The sequence below is a fragment of the Grammomys surdaster genome, unplaced genomic scaffold (assembly GCF_004785775.1).
Source record: "Grammomys surdaster isolate TR1022 unplaced genomic scaffold, NIH_TR_1.0 185, whole genome shotgun sequence".
Taxonomy (NCBI): Eukaryota; Metazoa; Chordata; class Mammalia; order Rodentia; family Muridae; genus Grammomys; species Grammomys surdaster.
Genome location: NW_021604630.1, coordinates 2,749,198 through 2,763,052, shown reverse-complemented (window position 1 = coordinate 2,763,052; position 13,855 = coordinate 2,749,198). Strand labels below are relative to the sequence as shown.

Genomic DNA, 13,855 nt, shown 5'->3' with positions numbered 1-13,855 from the left:
CTGGAACCAGAGATAGAGTTGGGCGCTGTCATGCAAATACTATGAATCAAAGTGGATCCTCTGCAAGAGGAACCGTTTCTCTAACTGCTGAGCTATCTTCAGTGGTGCTGCCGCCTTTAACCTCAGCAGTCAAGAGGCAGACACAGGTGCATCTCTGAGTTCTAGGTCAGCTTGGTCTATAAATGAAGTTCCAGGACAGCCATGGCTACACAGAGAAATCCTGTCTCAACAAACAAAACAGAAAATAAATTCAATTTACTCATTTTTCTTTTATGAATGTTTTGCCTGCTTGTATGTATGAGGGTACCTGGTGTCTAGAATCTAGGGGATTCCCTAGAAATGGAATTATAGATTGTTGTGAGCCACCATGTAGGTGCCACGTCCTCTGGAAGAACAGCTCTTAATTACTGAGTTATTTCTCTAGCCCCTCTCTCCAGTTCTGTTTTGTTAAGACTTGTTTTTATTGTCAATTATTTAAAAACTTATTTCTTTATGGATATTGTTGCTTTGTCTGCATGTACATTTGCATACCAGAAGAGAGCATTGAATCCCATTATAGACTGTGAGTGCTGGGAATTTAACTTAAGACCTTTGCAAGAACAGCCTGTGCCTTTAACCACTGAGCTTTTTCTCCAGCACTAACCCCATATTCAGTTTTAATGATATTGTTTTTAAAGATGATTCTTTTAAAATTATTTTTAGCTGGGCATAGTGGCACTTATGCCATTAGTCCCAGCACTCAAGAGGCAGAGGCAGGTGGATCTTTGTGAGTTTGAGGGCAGCCTGGTCTACAAAGGGAGTTTCAGGACAGCCAGGACTGTTACACAGAGAAACTCTGTCTCAAGAAAACAGAAGAAAACAAATTATTTTAAATGATGTTTATGTATAGGGTGTGTACACCAGAGTGTACCGCCCACAGAGGGCAGAGGTATTAGATTGATCTCACTGGAGTTGGAGTTACAGGTGGTTCAGCCACCCCCATGGGGCTGAGAACCAGACTCAGGTCTCAGCAAGCAGTACCTGCACCTAGCCATGGAGCCGTCTGTCCAGCTCTGATGATATCTTCTAATGAACCAAAAATGTTAAGTTTATTAGGTGTGGGATTTTTTGTTGTTGTTTTGTTTGTTTTGAATTTTCGTTTACATTTATTTCTATGACTTAATACATTTTGGGGTACCCACAAGTCATGAGACTATCCTCCCATATTGACCTTTGTCCTTGTGTTAGGTCCCTGATGACTTTGAATTACAGGGTAGTGCTAAAGTTGAGCTTATTTTCCCCTTAGGAATATCAGATTATTCCAACATGATATATTTAATTTCTTGTGTCCTCCGCTGGATTTCTTTATTGTATTTAGTGAAAATCAGTCATATCAATGACTCCTCCAGTGATTCCAAAAATGTCACAGAATAAGAAGTTTTAGTGGGCTGGAGGGATGGGATGGCTCAGTGGCTAAGAGCACTTACTGGTCTTCCAGGGGACCCAGGTTCAAGTCCCAGCACCACATGGCAGATCACAGCTGTCTAACTTCAGGATGTGACAGCTTCATACAGACAGACAGCAAAACACCAATGCACATTAATTAAAAGAAAAAAGGTTTAGGCTCTGTGAACTTTTCAATTAATTTACTTTTTATAGGCACTTTGTGATTTTTTAAAAAAAAGTGTGCTTGTATAATTCTCTTACTAAGGGCCTTTTAAAGACATGTTTAACGAACATGACCAGCTAGACTCTTAAGAAGCACTTAGCAGCCAGGCGTAGTGGCTCATGCCTTTCATCTCACTTGGGAGACAGAGGCAGGCAGATCTCTGCTAAATTCGTGGCCAGCCTGGTGTACAAGGTCAGTTCTTGGACAGCCAGAGCTACATAGTGAGACCCTGAATGGGGGCCAGGGGGCAGTGACAACTTTGGAACTGAAGTTGACAAAATTCAGTGGGAAGAACTTTACAAGGCTGCAGCACTATCTGTGTGAATCTGCCTTTCTTTTCCCCATGATGATTTCGATGATTCTTCATTGTGTCATTTTCTTTTTTCTTACTGTACTTTTAAGGCTTTGATAAAGTTCAAGAGTTACTTGTATTTTGAAGAAAAAGACTTTGTGGACAAAGCAGAGAAGAGCCTCAAACAGACTCCCCATAGTGAGGTGAGTCACAGTCATAAACATGTCAGGGTAGTGACGCTTTGAAGAATGAGACTTCTTGAGGATAAAAGTGAAGGCAGCTGAGGCTCAAGGGGACTGAGGGGTCCAGCCGCCTTCAGCTAAGAAAGTACTTCTGCCCATAGACCAGACTCCCTTTGTGTTCTCTGCTGCATGAATGTGAAGAAAGAGCTACACAGTCAGTGTCCTGATAAAGAACGCTGTCAGAGATTAAAGAAGCCAGTGAGAGAGAGACTCTTCTGTCTGAAGGAGATGCTAACACAGAGGGAGACCAGAACTAGAGGAGATTGTGCTGTGTCACTTGGAGATACCAGGGGCTAGATGGCTCATTCACTGTTCTAGAACTCTCCTTGTCTTCCCTTCCCAGAGTCCTGCAGCCCAAGGTCACAGCACAATCAGAGAAGGTCCTCCAGCACAGAGTCAAGCTTAGGGGCCAAAGGTCAGAAAAGAAAGGCATGAGGAGAAGTAAAACTCTGAAAAGCCTCCTGGGTCAGTAGACTTGTGAGATACAGAGAGAGAGTTCTGATTGTTTTGGGGGAGAAATTAAAATTCAGTTAAAAGCTGAAGCAGGCATAAAAAAGGTCAAGGCAGAGAGAAAAGTTTTCGGTCCTTCTTACAAATGCAGAATAATGAAAGCTAGGTATGTGGCCCATGCCACATGTGACCACAGTGCTTAGGAGCCATACACAAGGAGTTGACTGTTGAGGGTCACCCTCAGCTGCAGAGTGAGCTGGAGGCCAGCCTTGACTATGTGAGACTCTGTCCCAGCCCTTCCTCCAAGTAAAGTATAATGAATAATGGAATACAGACTATTTGCTATATGTAGCAAGAAAATTAAAAAAAAAAAAAAAGCCTAAAGTCAGCTGAAATAGTATGTGCTTACATTGATTTTACTTGAAATGCCTAAAGTGGCATATGTAAGATGTATGTTATTTTAGAATGAGTACATTAACAGTATTGTTATTCTGGTAGCAGTATTAAGTGCAGTTGAGTTTGGTGATTTTAATCTTTGTGAAATTCTAAAGTAAAACCTTGATCTTCATTTCAGATAATATTTTATAAAAATGGTGTCAATCAGGGTGTGGCTTACAGAGATATTTTTGAAGGTGTTTACTTCCCAGCCATTTCACTGTACAAGAGCTGCACGGTATGTACCCTGCATGTGGAAGTGTGTGCATGGGTTGTGGTGAAAGCCTTTAACTTGAGAGGAAAGTGATTTCTAGAAACAAATGAGAACGTCCTCTGGGAGGCCTTGAAATAGACATATATTTGGATGTCTCAATATTTGCATGAGTGAAATTGGGTGTTAGTATGCACTGTGTTCTGCAGATCTTGTTGTTTGACATGAAAGATAGACAGCATATCCATTCATGACTCGTTGTTGTCATTTGTTTGATGACTTGCAATTGGTGACTGTTGCTTATACTTAAAAAAATAGACACACACACAGAGGGGAGGGGTAGAGGGAGAGAGGAGGGAGGGTTACCAGGCATGGCGGTGTATGCCTTTGATCCTAGCATTTGGAAAGCAGAGGCTGGCTGGTCTCTGAGGTCAATGCCAGCTCAGTTTAAATAGTGAATTCTAGGACAGCCAGACCTGTCTCCAAAAAAACACCAAAAACAAAAAACCCTGCCTGTACTGCTTGCTTATAAAGGAAACATGAGCTCATAGAGATTTCTGTGTATTCGCTCACTACCTTCTATTGAACAAAAGTAAGACGACAGAAATCGATGGGAAGTCTGCTTCTGCCTGAGGGAGGCTTGGTAGACGTTAGGATGTCGACCTCGTTTAGCAATGTTGGCATATGTCTCCTTTGTTCCAGCTAGACCCTGAGTATCTCAGAGACATTGTTCTTATTTCAAAACAGGGTCTGCTATGTAGTTCAGGCTGGCTTCAATCTCAGGATCCTCCTGCCTCAGCCTCTCTAGGGTATGCACTACAATTCCCACTTCCTGTAGTTTTCCTTTAAATATCCCCTGCCAAGTGAACTTTTTGTTTTTTTTGTTTGTTTGTTTCTCGATTTCTTTTCTGTGTCTGTGTGAATTGAACTTGTCCCAGGTTTCCATTAACTTTGGACCATCCTTCAAGTACCCTCCAAAGGATCTCACGTACCACCCTGTGAGTACCATTAGAACACCTGCATTCATTCTTGATCTTTCTGTTTCTTGCTCTGGCTTCTGTAGTCACCCACTCTACTGTTTTTATTGCTCCTGCAGATGAGTGACATGGGCTGGGGCGCTGTGGTAGAACACACACTGGCTGATGTTCTGTATCATGTGGAGACAGAAGTGGATGGAAGGCGTAGTCCACCCTGGGAGCCCTAACTGATCCATGCTTCTGATGACATTGTAAAATAATCCTGGGTTTTGCTTTTGTTTATATAAAGTGTCAAATGTTTTCCCAAAGATGCTGCAGTACACTTTGATCAACGTAAAAGGCTGGGTGGGACTGCAGCATTGCCTGCCTGCCCTTCAGCAGTCCCTCCCCACAAAACTACTGCTCTCACTCTGAGTGCCATAAATCAACTGCTGATCTCAAGAGCCCATAAGCTCCCCGTAAAACTGGTGCTGTGCGGCAGACCTGCCAGCAAGGACCTGTTACGTTCCTGTATATTCTAAAAAGTGAGTAATCATGCCCAGACAGAGCTTATTTAAGGATATTTGATCCCCCTTGTTTCTGGGGAGGCAAGCTTGTTTCTGAGAGGCTGAAATCAGTGGCAGTACATTCTGGAACAGTCTAAAGGCAATCTTTTTGGTGTGGAGTTTGGATCTGTGAAACTAGTGGGGTTTTACGAACTATCATTGTAAAAGGAATTTGCCTGGAGGCTTAAAAGCTAGATCTTTCTTCCAATAAAACTTGTTTTCAAACTTGTGTGGTACTTGGCTTCACTTGAAGTTGAGTTCCTGTTGGTGCCAACGTTGTGAGCAGTGTAATGGGAAGCACTGGCAGGTTGGGACAGGCTCATGACATGGGTGTCAACTGCTCTCTCATTGCTCTTCCCCGGGCACCCAGGTGTTTTCACTGTCGTTTTCACTGTCCTGTGTCCGATGGAATCTGAGAGAGCTAGGGTATAGAAGGCCTCCATGCCTGTCCTTGAACCTAGTGCTGATGTGCAGCCCGTCCTCTCATCTGTCTGCCTAGTAGCCAGCAGGGGTTAAGATCAAAATGACAATGTGCCTGCCTTTAGGACGATCTTTAATGGCCTTCGCCTTTGGCAAAAGCAAAACCTTACAGTTACCTAAAGACTTTCTGTAGTTCTTTTTTTAGTTAAGTACTAGGTAAAGTGATTAACTAGGAGCTAGGTATGGTGCAGAATTATCATAGAATATTCTTATTCTAATTATTTTGTTTTGTTATTTAAGAATTCCCCAGGTTCAAGCAACTATTATCGTAACACAAATGGCAATTTTATTACACTTGCCTCCTACTGAATCACCCAGGCTGCTTTCATACATGAATATCTCCTCTTGCCTTTTGAGGCAAGGTCTGTCCACATAGCCTGGCTGTCTTCAAACTGATAGAAATGTGCCTTGCTCTGACTCTTTGGGGGAGTCAGTATTACTTAAAGCTGGGATCACAGCCTATCAGCTGCTAGATACCCACTAATGCAAGGACTGGTCTGAGAAAGGGCAAGCCAGCTTGTAGAGGGAGGTCATCGGCATTTGAAGGACACTGAAGAAAACAGTGATGCTATTAGAAGAACTAGGGGTGAAGTGTTGACACATGACCATGCATAGGCATAGGTCTCCTGTCTACCTAGATGTTTGTGTATCTGGCTTTCGTACATTAGAAGTTATCAAGGTGCTGCTTGACAATGTTTAGTGTCTTAAAAAAAAAATGGCCAGATGCTGGCGGGCCCCACCATTAATTCCAGCACTCAAGAGAGGCTGAGGCAGGAGGGTTGATAAGAGTTCCAGGCCAGCTGGGGCTACAGAATGAGTGAGACCCTGTCTCAAAAGAATAAAATTGAAGCGAGACAAGGAAAAAAAATATGTGTATAGTTGTGAGCTTGGATGTGTTAGTAAGGTTTGTTTGAAAGATTAAAAGAAGAACTACGCATCTACAGGTACCTGTAATCAGACTGCCATTGATAACTGCTTTTATTGAAATGTAAAATTAAACAGCTGGGAAAAACATGTCAGACAGCAGAGAGACCCAGTTCCAGTGTGTACAGGAGCAAATGCTAGTCTAGGTACAGCCACAGTGTTGGCTGTTTCTTCACTGTCAGCCTGTTCTCTTGAAGCCAGCACACCTGTTGCTGTCCCAAGTCTTTCAGCAAGTAGTTGATCTCTCTTAGCTGACCCTGGTGACAGTTCTGTCAGGAAAGCTCTACAACTGCCCTTCCTCACCTGGAAGTGCCAGGATAAACAATACTCATCTGTGTCTGAAGTAGACTGAAAATGGTCAGAATGAAGTATAATAAATATCAGGTAAGTCTTAAGACTTCAATAAATAAATACATTGTTCTGTTCATAAATAAGCTCAGTTCTTTGCAAATGATGGGGGTTGCCCACACTGCTCAGACTGTAGGGGACAGGAAAGTGGGCTAGCAAGATGGCACTGTGGATATGGATATACGTGCTTGCTGCCTACCCTGACAACCCAAGACCAGGGCTGGGGGTGATGGCACACTCCTGCTATGGCCCATGCACACTCACACAGACATTACATTTTTTTTTTTAAAGATGTCTAGAAGGAAAAGCTTTAGGTTGTTACAATTGTTTCATCCTTAGCTATCAGGACCTCTGTGGAGTCAATTTCTCAGTTCCCTCCTTCCATCTCAAGCCATCAGTCTTGGTGGCAAGCACTATTACACACTGAGTTTCTCTCTTTAAAAAAATAAAAAAGACAGGATTTCTCTGTGTAACAGCCCTGACTTTTCTGTAGACCAGGCTGACTTCAAACTCAGAGATCCACCTGCCTCTACTGGGATTAATGCGTGTGCCACCATCACCTGGCTCCAAAGTTATATCTTTATCTCCAAATGCAGGAACAGGAATGTTATAGCTCTACTGACTTCTAGCTATTTGCCTTCCTAAGAGATAATATAATACTTTAACCTTTCCAAACAAGGAAGTTGTTGGCTCTGAGCCAAGCTGACATCTAGTCTATGTATTACTAACTTGATAAACAATAGACATAGTCACTTTATCTTAGCATTATTGGTCAGTAGTATTCACTATAACCCTTTTAATTAGGTAAATGAAAATCTTATCACAATCTTCCTCCCCAAAAGCTATTATTAATCTTTACCAACTCTGAAGAGTTTCACTTCTGTTTGTTGTAAGATGGTCTCACTGTGGTCCAAGCTGACCTGGAACTTAGGGCAGTTCCCCTGTGTCATCATTTGGAGTGTTGAGATTAAAGTTGGTGTGCCACCATGCCCAACAAGGGTTTTGTTTTAGTGTTGATGGGTATTCATCCTACATATTTGTATGTCTGTGTACCATGTGCATGCCTGGTGCTCACCAAAGCCACCAGAGGGCATCAGATGCCTGGGACTAGAACTAATGGCTGTGAGCCGCTGTGTGGATCTGGGAATTGAACCTGGATTCCTTAGAAGAGCAGCTTGGTTAGCCATCTTTTCAATCTCTGGTTTTATATTTTTGAGACAGTCTCATTATGCAGCTCTGGCTATCCTATGTAGACCAGGTTGACCTCAGTATTACAAAGATCCATCTGCCTCTGCCACGTGAGTGCTGGGATTAAAGGCATGCACCACCACACTGGCTTTTAGCTGGAGTTCTGTAAGAACCAGTTTAGAATTGTCTTTGTTATGAAATTACATTTTTAGGGAAGAGTCTAAACAGTCAAATGGTGTAAATCTCCAGAAGCTTCGTTCCCTTTAATAAACTCGGAGATTTAAACCCAGAACTCTAATGAAGCTGTGATTGCCAGCACCGACTCCTTAGACTGGGACTCGACATGTCCAGGCTGAGACGTGCAGGTGTGGTTCTTTATTCATAGGATAAGTAGGGAAGCCAGCACAGTGATGATTCCATTTCTCCTTAAAAAGTTGGAGTACTCTGGGGGGCCTTTGTGGGTAGGTTGGAGTTCTGGCCTTTTACAGAGGAGCAGAAGGCCACGGAGTTTCCTAGGTGAGCCCATGTTCTGCACACACTGCCTTCAGTTTGGAGCTCGTAAGGCAACAGACAGTTCCTGGTCCTCAGCACTCCCTGGTCACATCAGCTGCTGACGTTTTTAGTAGGGGTTTTTTAGGTCAGCATGTACAGACCTAGAAAAAAGATTTCATAGATACCTATCCCTTAGCCTTCACAGCTAGTCAGTGGGAGGCACTAGAGGACTTTTATTCTAAGCCTCCTTTCTGTTTTCCTGACAGTTTTTACCAGTAGTCCTACCGTCTTATGACTACTACCCCTCCCATTGTCGTTAACTGGAGATTGACAGACTTGCAAGCTTCCAGTGAGAGCTTCCAGTGGCATACAGGTCGATGTGGTGGGCAGTCCTTAACACTGGGCCTCTGAGACAGGGCTGGACTCCAGGCGCTTGCGCAGATGGTTGGCAAACTCTATCTGGGTCTGTGATAAGACCTGGTTGATGACGGTCTTCGGCAGCCACCCCTGGGGTAGAGACAAGAGTGCTGGGATCCTGGGCACGGTTCTATACCTCACATAAGCAGGGTCACTTCAAATTTGGTCTAGTTTACTACCCTATTGTTAAAGATAGGATTCCCAGCTGTTTGACCCTGAGACATCTATGTCACCTGAAAGGTCACCTACTGGGCCTAGGATCACCTCTTTTTAAATGGTCACAATTGTGTATAAAACTGATTTTTTAAAAAGCATTTTCCTATTTTAACTCAGGTTATCTTAGAAACTCAAATATGTGATCGTCCTATTTCTGCCCTCAAGTACTGAAATTTATGACACTGCACCCAGCTTTTTAGATGAGGTGAAAGTAGACTTTTGCAAGCTTCCACTAGGTCAAGCTATGTTTACGTCCATTGCCTGTGACTATCTGAATGCAAGAGGGAGGAAGGCTGGCAAGATGGCTTAGTGGGTCACAGCACATGCCGGATAGTCCTGAGTTATGTTCCTGGGACCCGAAAAGGGAAGGAAAAGCCCCAAGTCAGCAGTGTCCTCTGACTTCACACTGCTGTGACATGAGCACCTACATTTCACATATATACATCATGCACACACAACTATAAAGTTTTAAAAGTCAAGAAAAATGCAAGAGGCTTATCTCTGTTGGGGACAAGAGCATAATCTGTTACTGCTTCCTCCAGGCCATCTCTGTGCTTCTCACCTTGAGGTCAATGCTGAGCAGCCACGTGAGTTTAGTCTTTGAGGGACTTCCAGCCAGTGGATGAAGCACCATGCAGGTAGGACCGTGTTCAGCTCTGGCAAGGCAGGAGGACAAGTTCCAATTCTTAGACTGGTTGTTACACTTTTAGAGTCCCTTCGATTTTAGTGTTCACCAGGAAGTACTTTACCAAAAATACTGTGTAACAGTAGGCATGAGTACTAGCTCAGAACCTGCTGGTTGTGGCCAGAGGCTTCCTGCTGGGCCACCATTGTTAGAACCCACAGAAGCCTGCTCCTAGCTTTACTAGGATTTACTAGGAGAATTACTAGGATACTTAGGAGTTCTGGGAGGATAGAACAAACCTCCTGGCTGTGGAAGAGGGGCTCCTCTGGCCATTACTTTGTTAAAGCTGAGAGTGGGGCTAAGAATTGGTTTCTTGGAGGTGGGGAATCATGATTCTAGCACTGCAGTTTGGAGACCGCTGCCAGATTTTACCTGATGACACCGCTTTGCTCGGGCATCTCCCCAAAATGTGTGGCCATGCCTGCCAGCACACACGTGGAACCTCTGCGCTTGGTACAGCGGACGCTCACAAAGTCACGGGGCCCCACCAGGTTGCCTGCTGCCGCTGCAGCCAGCTCATGAGTGATGACTGTGTCTTTTCCAATCTTCTGCAGGACCTAACACAAGGGAGTTGGAGTCGGGACTCAGCCAGTGGTAGGCTAAGCACCCCTAGTTCAGGACTGCATTTGCTTGGTTCCCTGCCGCCCACACTTGCACTTTCCTCACCTTGATCTCCTTGACATTTGGGTTCCACTCTCCCATTGCCTCCATGCGGTCCACCAGTTCTTCATAGAGTCTGTCCATGGGTTGGTCTACCACCACCTCCAAGCGAAACACCTTGCCCACATCTGGCACCATCTTACTCAGCACTTCATCCCCATTCTCCTGTTAGGGACAAGGAGACAATGGGCTATGGCTAGAGAAAATGGTTCCTAGCTTAGGTCTTAGACAATACTAGGAAAGGGGACAGCAGGTCTATGATGGGCATTAGGGTACCCGGATCTCTACTGTGAGGGTCTAGTAGGTAGACACTGCGTCCACAAGCCTTGTATGTCCACTCAAAGCCAGAAGGAGGTACCTTGCCTTTTGTTTTGGTGATGAATGTTGGTTGTATGGGCAGGTCCAACTAGAATGGCCCATACTTCAACAGACAGAACTGGGAGTGTAAAAACATCTGACCTACAACAGCTAATTAGACACAGAGGATTTGGGCTCTTTGGTTTGTTGTTTTGTTGGCTCAACATAAGTCACTTTAGAAGAACCTGGGGCCAGAACGTTTCAGTGATTTGCCCAGGGACGCTTAGCAATGACCAGTGCTAAGTCTATTAGTCTGTTAAATCCTATTGGCCTATTTCCATGACTGTAAGAGCCTGAGCAACAAGACGCTTCATCTGAATGCTGGGGAATGGACAGAGTGTAAACTTTTGTTGAAGATAAGGCCACCAAAGTAGGTCTAATAATAGAGCTCTTGGTTTTAACATAGGTTTTGCTTCTGTGTGTCATGATGAGACCATATTACCCACTGAGCTCATGTACAGGGTAGGCTGCACATCCTCTAATACATGTGCTTTCTACTGGATGAGTGGACAGCTTTTGGAGGGTAGTTAAAAAATAGGAATGATGTTTCTCAGTGAGGTTTTATGGAGGAAGAGTTATCTGAGAACACATTCCTTGTTTGCTTGTTTTGAGGAAGTCTTACTATGCAGCCCTGGCTGGGCTGGAACTTGCTACACAGACCAGCCTAGCCTTATACTCCCAGAGATCCACATGCCTCAGTCTCCTGAGTGCTGAGATTAAAAGGTATGCACCCTCACTGCGTGGCTGTTTATCAATTGTGAATGCAGTAGGAATCCCAGCAGGCCTTGAGCATGGCAGTGGGACAGTCAGTAGCTGCAGGTTTCTCAGCCATCTTTGCTTACCTGCTGGCTTTCCTTCTTCCAGCCTTCCTGGTTGTTGAGGATGCCCAAGGCCTTTTGCATAGCCACCTCTCCCTGCTGGATGTAGGACAGCTCCTGGTCACTGTAGAGTGTTGCTTCCAGTTGAGAACCTGTATACATAGCCAAGGAGAGAAAGAAAACATGGGTCCAGTGTCCTAGCCAATTCACAGCTCTCATCCCTTTGCCCTCTGAATGTGTTCAGCCCTTAGAAGAGGCAAGATCAAAGCCATAGGGTCCCTCCTGAAGGTCAGGGTAGACTCAGGAGTTGTGTAACCACAGGCAGGGGACAGGCTTCATGAACAACAACGGCACCCTAAGACCCACCATCCCTGGCAGAAGCTCAGAAAGCCCCACTATTTACCAAGTAGAGAGTTCCGACGCTGAGCCTGTCCCATCCACCCAGGACTGGGGTCCCTCAGTGCTCTCCGGGTCAGCTGTTGGCCAATGGCCCGCACAGCCTGGTGCCTCAGTCCTGCAGGGAGGGAAAGAAATTTGTCAAGGAGCTAGAAAATTGCCACGAGGGGAGTCATTCTGCCCACTAATCCCCTAAGAGCAAACCAGCTCAGGAAGGCAGATCCCAGCAGGGACCCGAACTCCAGCCACATCTCTAACCCAAAGTTTTGTGTTAAACTTCCTCTAGCACTTCCAGGGCCCAGATATCTTTTCCATCTTGAAAAGCAGGAGTGGGCTGGTCAGACCTGGCCCTACCAGGCTATAGAAGTTTACCTGGGCTTGTTAACTAGAAAAAGGCTGTTGAGGGAGTTACTGGATAGTGAGTGGGGTGTACTCCTGTCTCCTGAGGGTTGCCCCACTATTAAGGTCTGCCTCTTAGCTATAGAGTGACAAGAGTCACCCTCTTGGCAAGCTCTCATGCTCCCTGGAGACTCACCTTTCATGTTTCGCATATGTCTGTAGGAGCTTCCAGCACACAGCTTGAACGTAGCTTGTAACATGCTTTCTTGGTAGGTAGATGTGGCAGTGCTGCGGCTGCTACTGCTCTCAAGGATTGTTCTTCCTGAGCCTCTCAAGGTCCTGAGTCCTGCAGCTGTGGCTCAGATCAAGTGCTCTGCCTTAAATGCTTCCAGCGGAAGGCTGTGCATCATCACTTGAGATAAAAAAAGTCATCAGTCATTGTGCAGAGGGTCAAGGATGGAATGATTGCCTCATGCTGCAGTGCTGGCCAAGGTGGGAGGGGGCAGACTGCGGAGAGGGAGTGGAGAGGACCGGACTCAGCAGGTAGGGGAAAGCAGTGGTCACTGAGATGGGGCAGAGGGCAGTTCCTCCAAAGGTTTCAATGTAGATTTCAAGCCCTGTCCTCAAGCTCCATGTTCAGCACTCACTTAAATGCCCAGTGGCTGGGGGGAGTCAGAAACTGTAGAGAAACTCTGGCCAAGAAAGAGAGCCAGGGTAAAAGAAGCAAAGAGTTCTTGCAAAAAGACCAGAGCCAGGCATGGTGTGGCACACACCTTTAATCTCAAGTCTCCCAGGCAGCACCGAGTAGATCTCTGTTGAGTTCACAGCCAGCCTGGTCTACATAGTAAGATTTCAGATGCAAAGGCTACACTGAAAGACCCTGTCTCAAAAGAAAAAAGAAAAAAAAAGCTGCAAGACCCTCAACACGTCTGGAGGGTGTCAATGGCTGGCTCAAAGACAAACAGGATGTCAGTGTCAGGGCTAGGGCAATAGCTCAAGTCCTCTGGCTGGCCTTGGTTCCTTCCACATGTGGCCTCCTGAGCACCTCATGTGTTCAGTTACTCATTTCTTTGCTCACCCATTGATACAAACTCCATTCTAACGTCTCATTCTGGGGACAGTCTGGATATGTATGAGATGACCCACCCAGTAAGGTCTCAAGGCAGAGCAGGACTTAGGCCTAGGTTTCACCCTGCAAGCTCACTCTTCCTCTCACAGCTAAGGGTGGCCAGCCCTGCTACAAGACTTGACCTGTGCACAAAGGTGAGAAACACGAATAACTTGGACATTGACTCCCCTCAGTCTCTGCAGGTATGTGATCCTGTGGTATTGGACAGAGGTCCAGGAAACCTTAGAATTAACTGCCTCAGTTGATCCCAGACACACCAGGTACTGCCCTGCCAAGATCTCTTCCTTTCCAGGTACCTTTGAGGCTACTTTTAAGCCGACGTCAAGAATGTCGTCAGTAAAGTCTTAACTAGATTTGTTCTGCTCCTGACCCTGCCGCCAGCAGGATACTTTTGTATCCTGTCACTACTGTCCCAAGGCATAAGACCTACTCCCTCAAAGCAACTGGATGAATGGCTATATATGGAACCATACAGGACAGCTGGGGCCCACAGCCTACATTTCTTTCCTGGTGATGTGGTGTGAGAGGCCTTGTGGGAGCTACTGTCTTGAGGCCCCAAGGTCTAGTCCAAAGGCCCACTCTTCTGCCAGGGCTCATTTTTGTCCA

The 13,855-nt window shown here is 45.3% G+C and overlaps 2 protein-coding genes across 3 annotated transcripts in view; one reads left to right on the top strand and one right to left on the bottom strand.

The window, feature by feature from the left end:
• The window catches only part of Ash2l (ASH2 like, histone lysine methyltransferase complex subunit), a 22,158-nt gene extending 17,129 nt beyond the window's left edge, over nucleotides 1–5,029 (top strand). For both annotated transcript variants that reach the window (XM_028768217.1, XM_028768216.1), the window contains 4 exons: nucleotides 2,051–2,143; nucleotides 3,207–3,305; nucleotides 4,217–4,276; nucleotides 4,375–5,029. In XM_028768217.1, coding sequence (XP_028624050.1) covers nucleotides 2,051–2,143; nucleotides 3,207–3,305; nucleotides 4,217–4,276; nucleotides 4,375–4,482 — 360 coding nt within the window. In that variant the 3' untranslated portion in view covers nucleotides 4,483–5,029. The remainder of the gene's footprint in view (nucleotides 1–2,050; nucleotides 2,144–3,206; nucleotides 3,306–4,216; nucleotides 4,277–4,374) is intronic.
• A 3,071-nt stretch (nucleotides 5,030–8,100) lies between these two features.
• Star (steroidogenic acute regulatory protein) lies at nucleotides 8,101–12,997 on the bottom strand. Its single transcript, XM_028768249.1, has 7 exons — nucleotides 12,317–12,997; nucleotides 11,789–11,899; nucleotides 11,410–11,537; nucleotides 10,217–10,375; nucleotides 9,923–10,107; nucleotides 9,428–9,521; nucleotides 8,101–8,739 (listed from the first exon to the last, which is right to left on the bottom strand). Exons 1-7 carry the CDS (start codon nucleotides 12,378–12,380, stop codon nucleotides 8,626–8,628), a joined length of 855 nt encoding a protein of 284 aa, XP_028624082.1. The 5' UTR covers nucleotides 12,381–12,997; the 3' UTR covers nucleotides 8,101–8,625.
• Nucleotides 12,998–13,855: the final 858 nt, after the last annotated feature.

Excerpts from the sequence above, each read along its gene's own strand:
- Star (XM_028768249.1), bottom strand. The coding sequence starts at position 12,380 with ATGTTACAAGCTACGTTCAAGCTGTGTGCTGGAAGCTCCTACAGACAT. Across the intron at positions 11,538-11,788 it reads GCGTCGGAACTCTCTACTTG|GTTCTCAACTGGAAGCAACA; the intron begins GTAAATAGTGGG and ends CTATGTATACAG. Across the intron at positions 10,376-11,409 it reads GGAAGAAGGAAAGCCAGCAG|GAGAATGGGGATGAAGTGCT; the intron begins GTAAGCAAAGAT and ends TGTCCCTAACAG.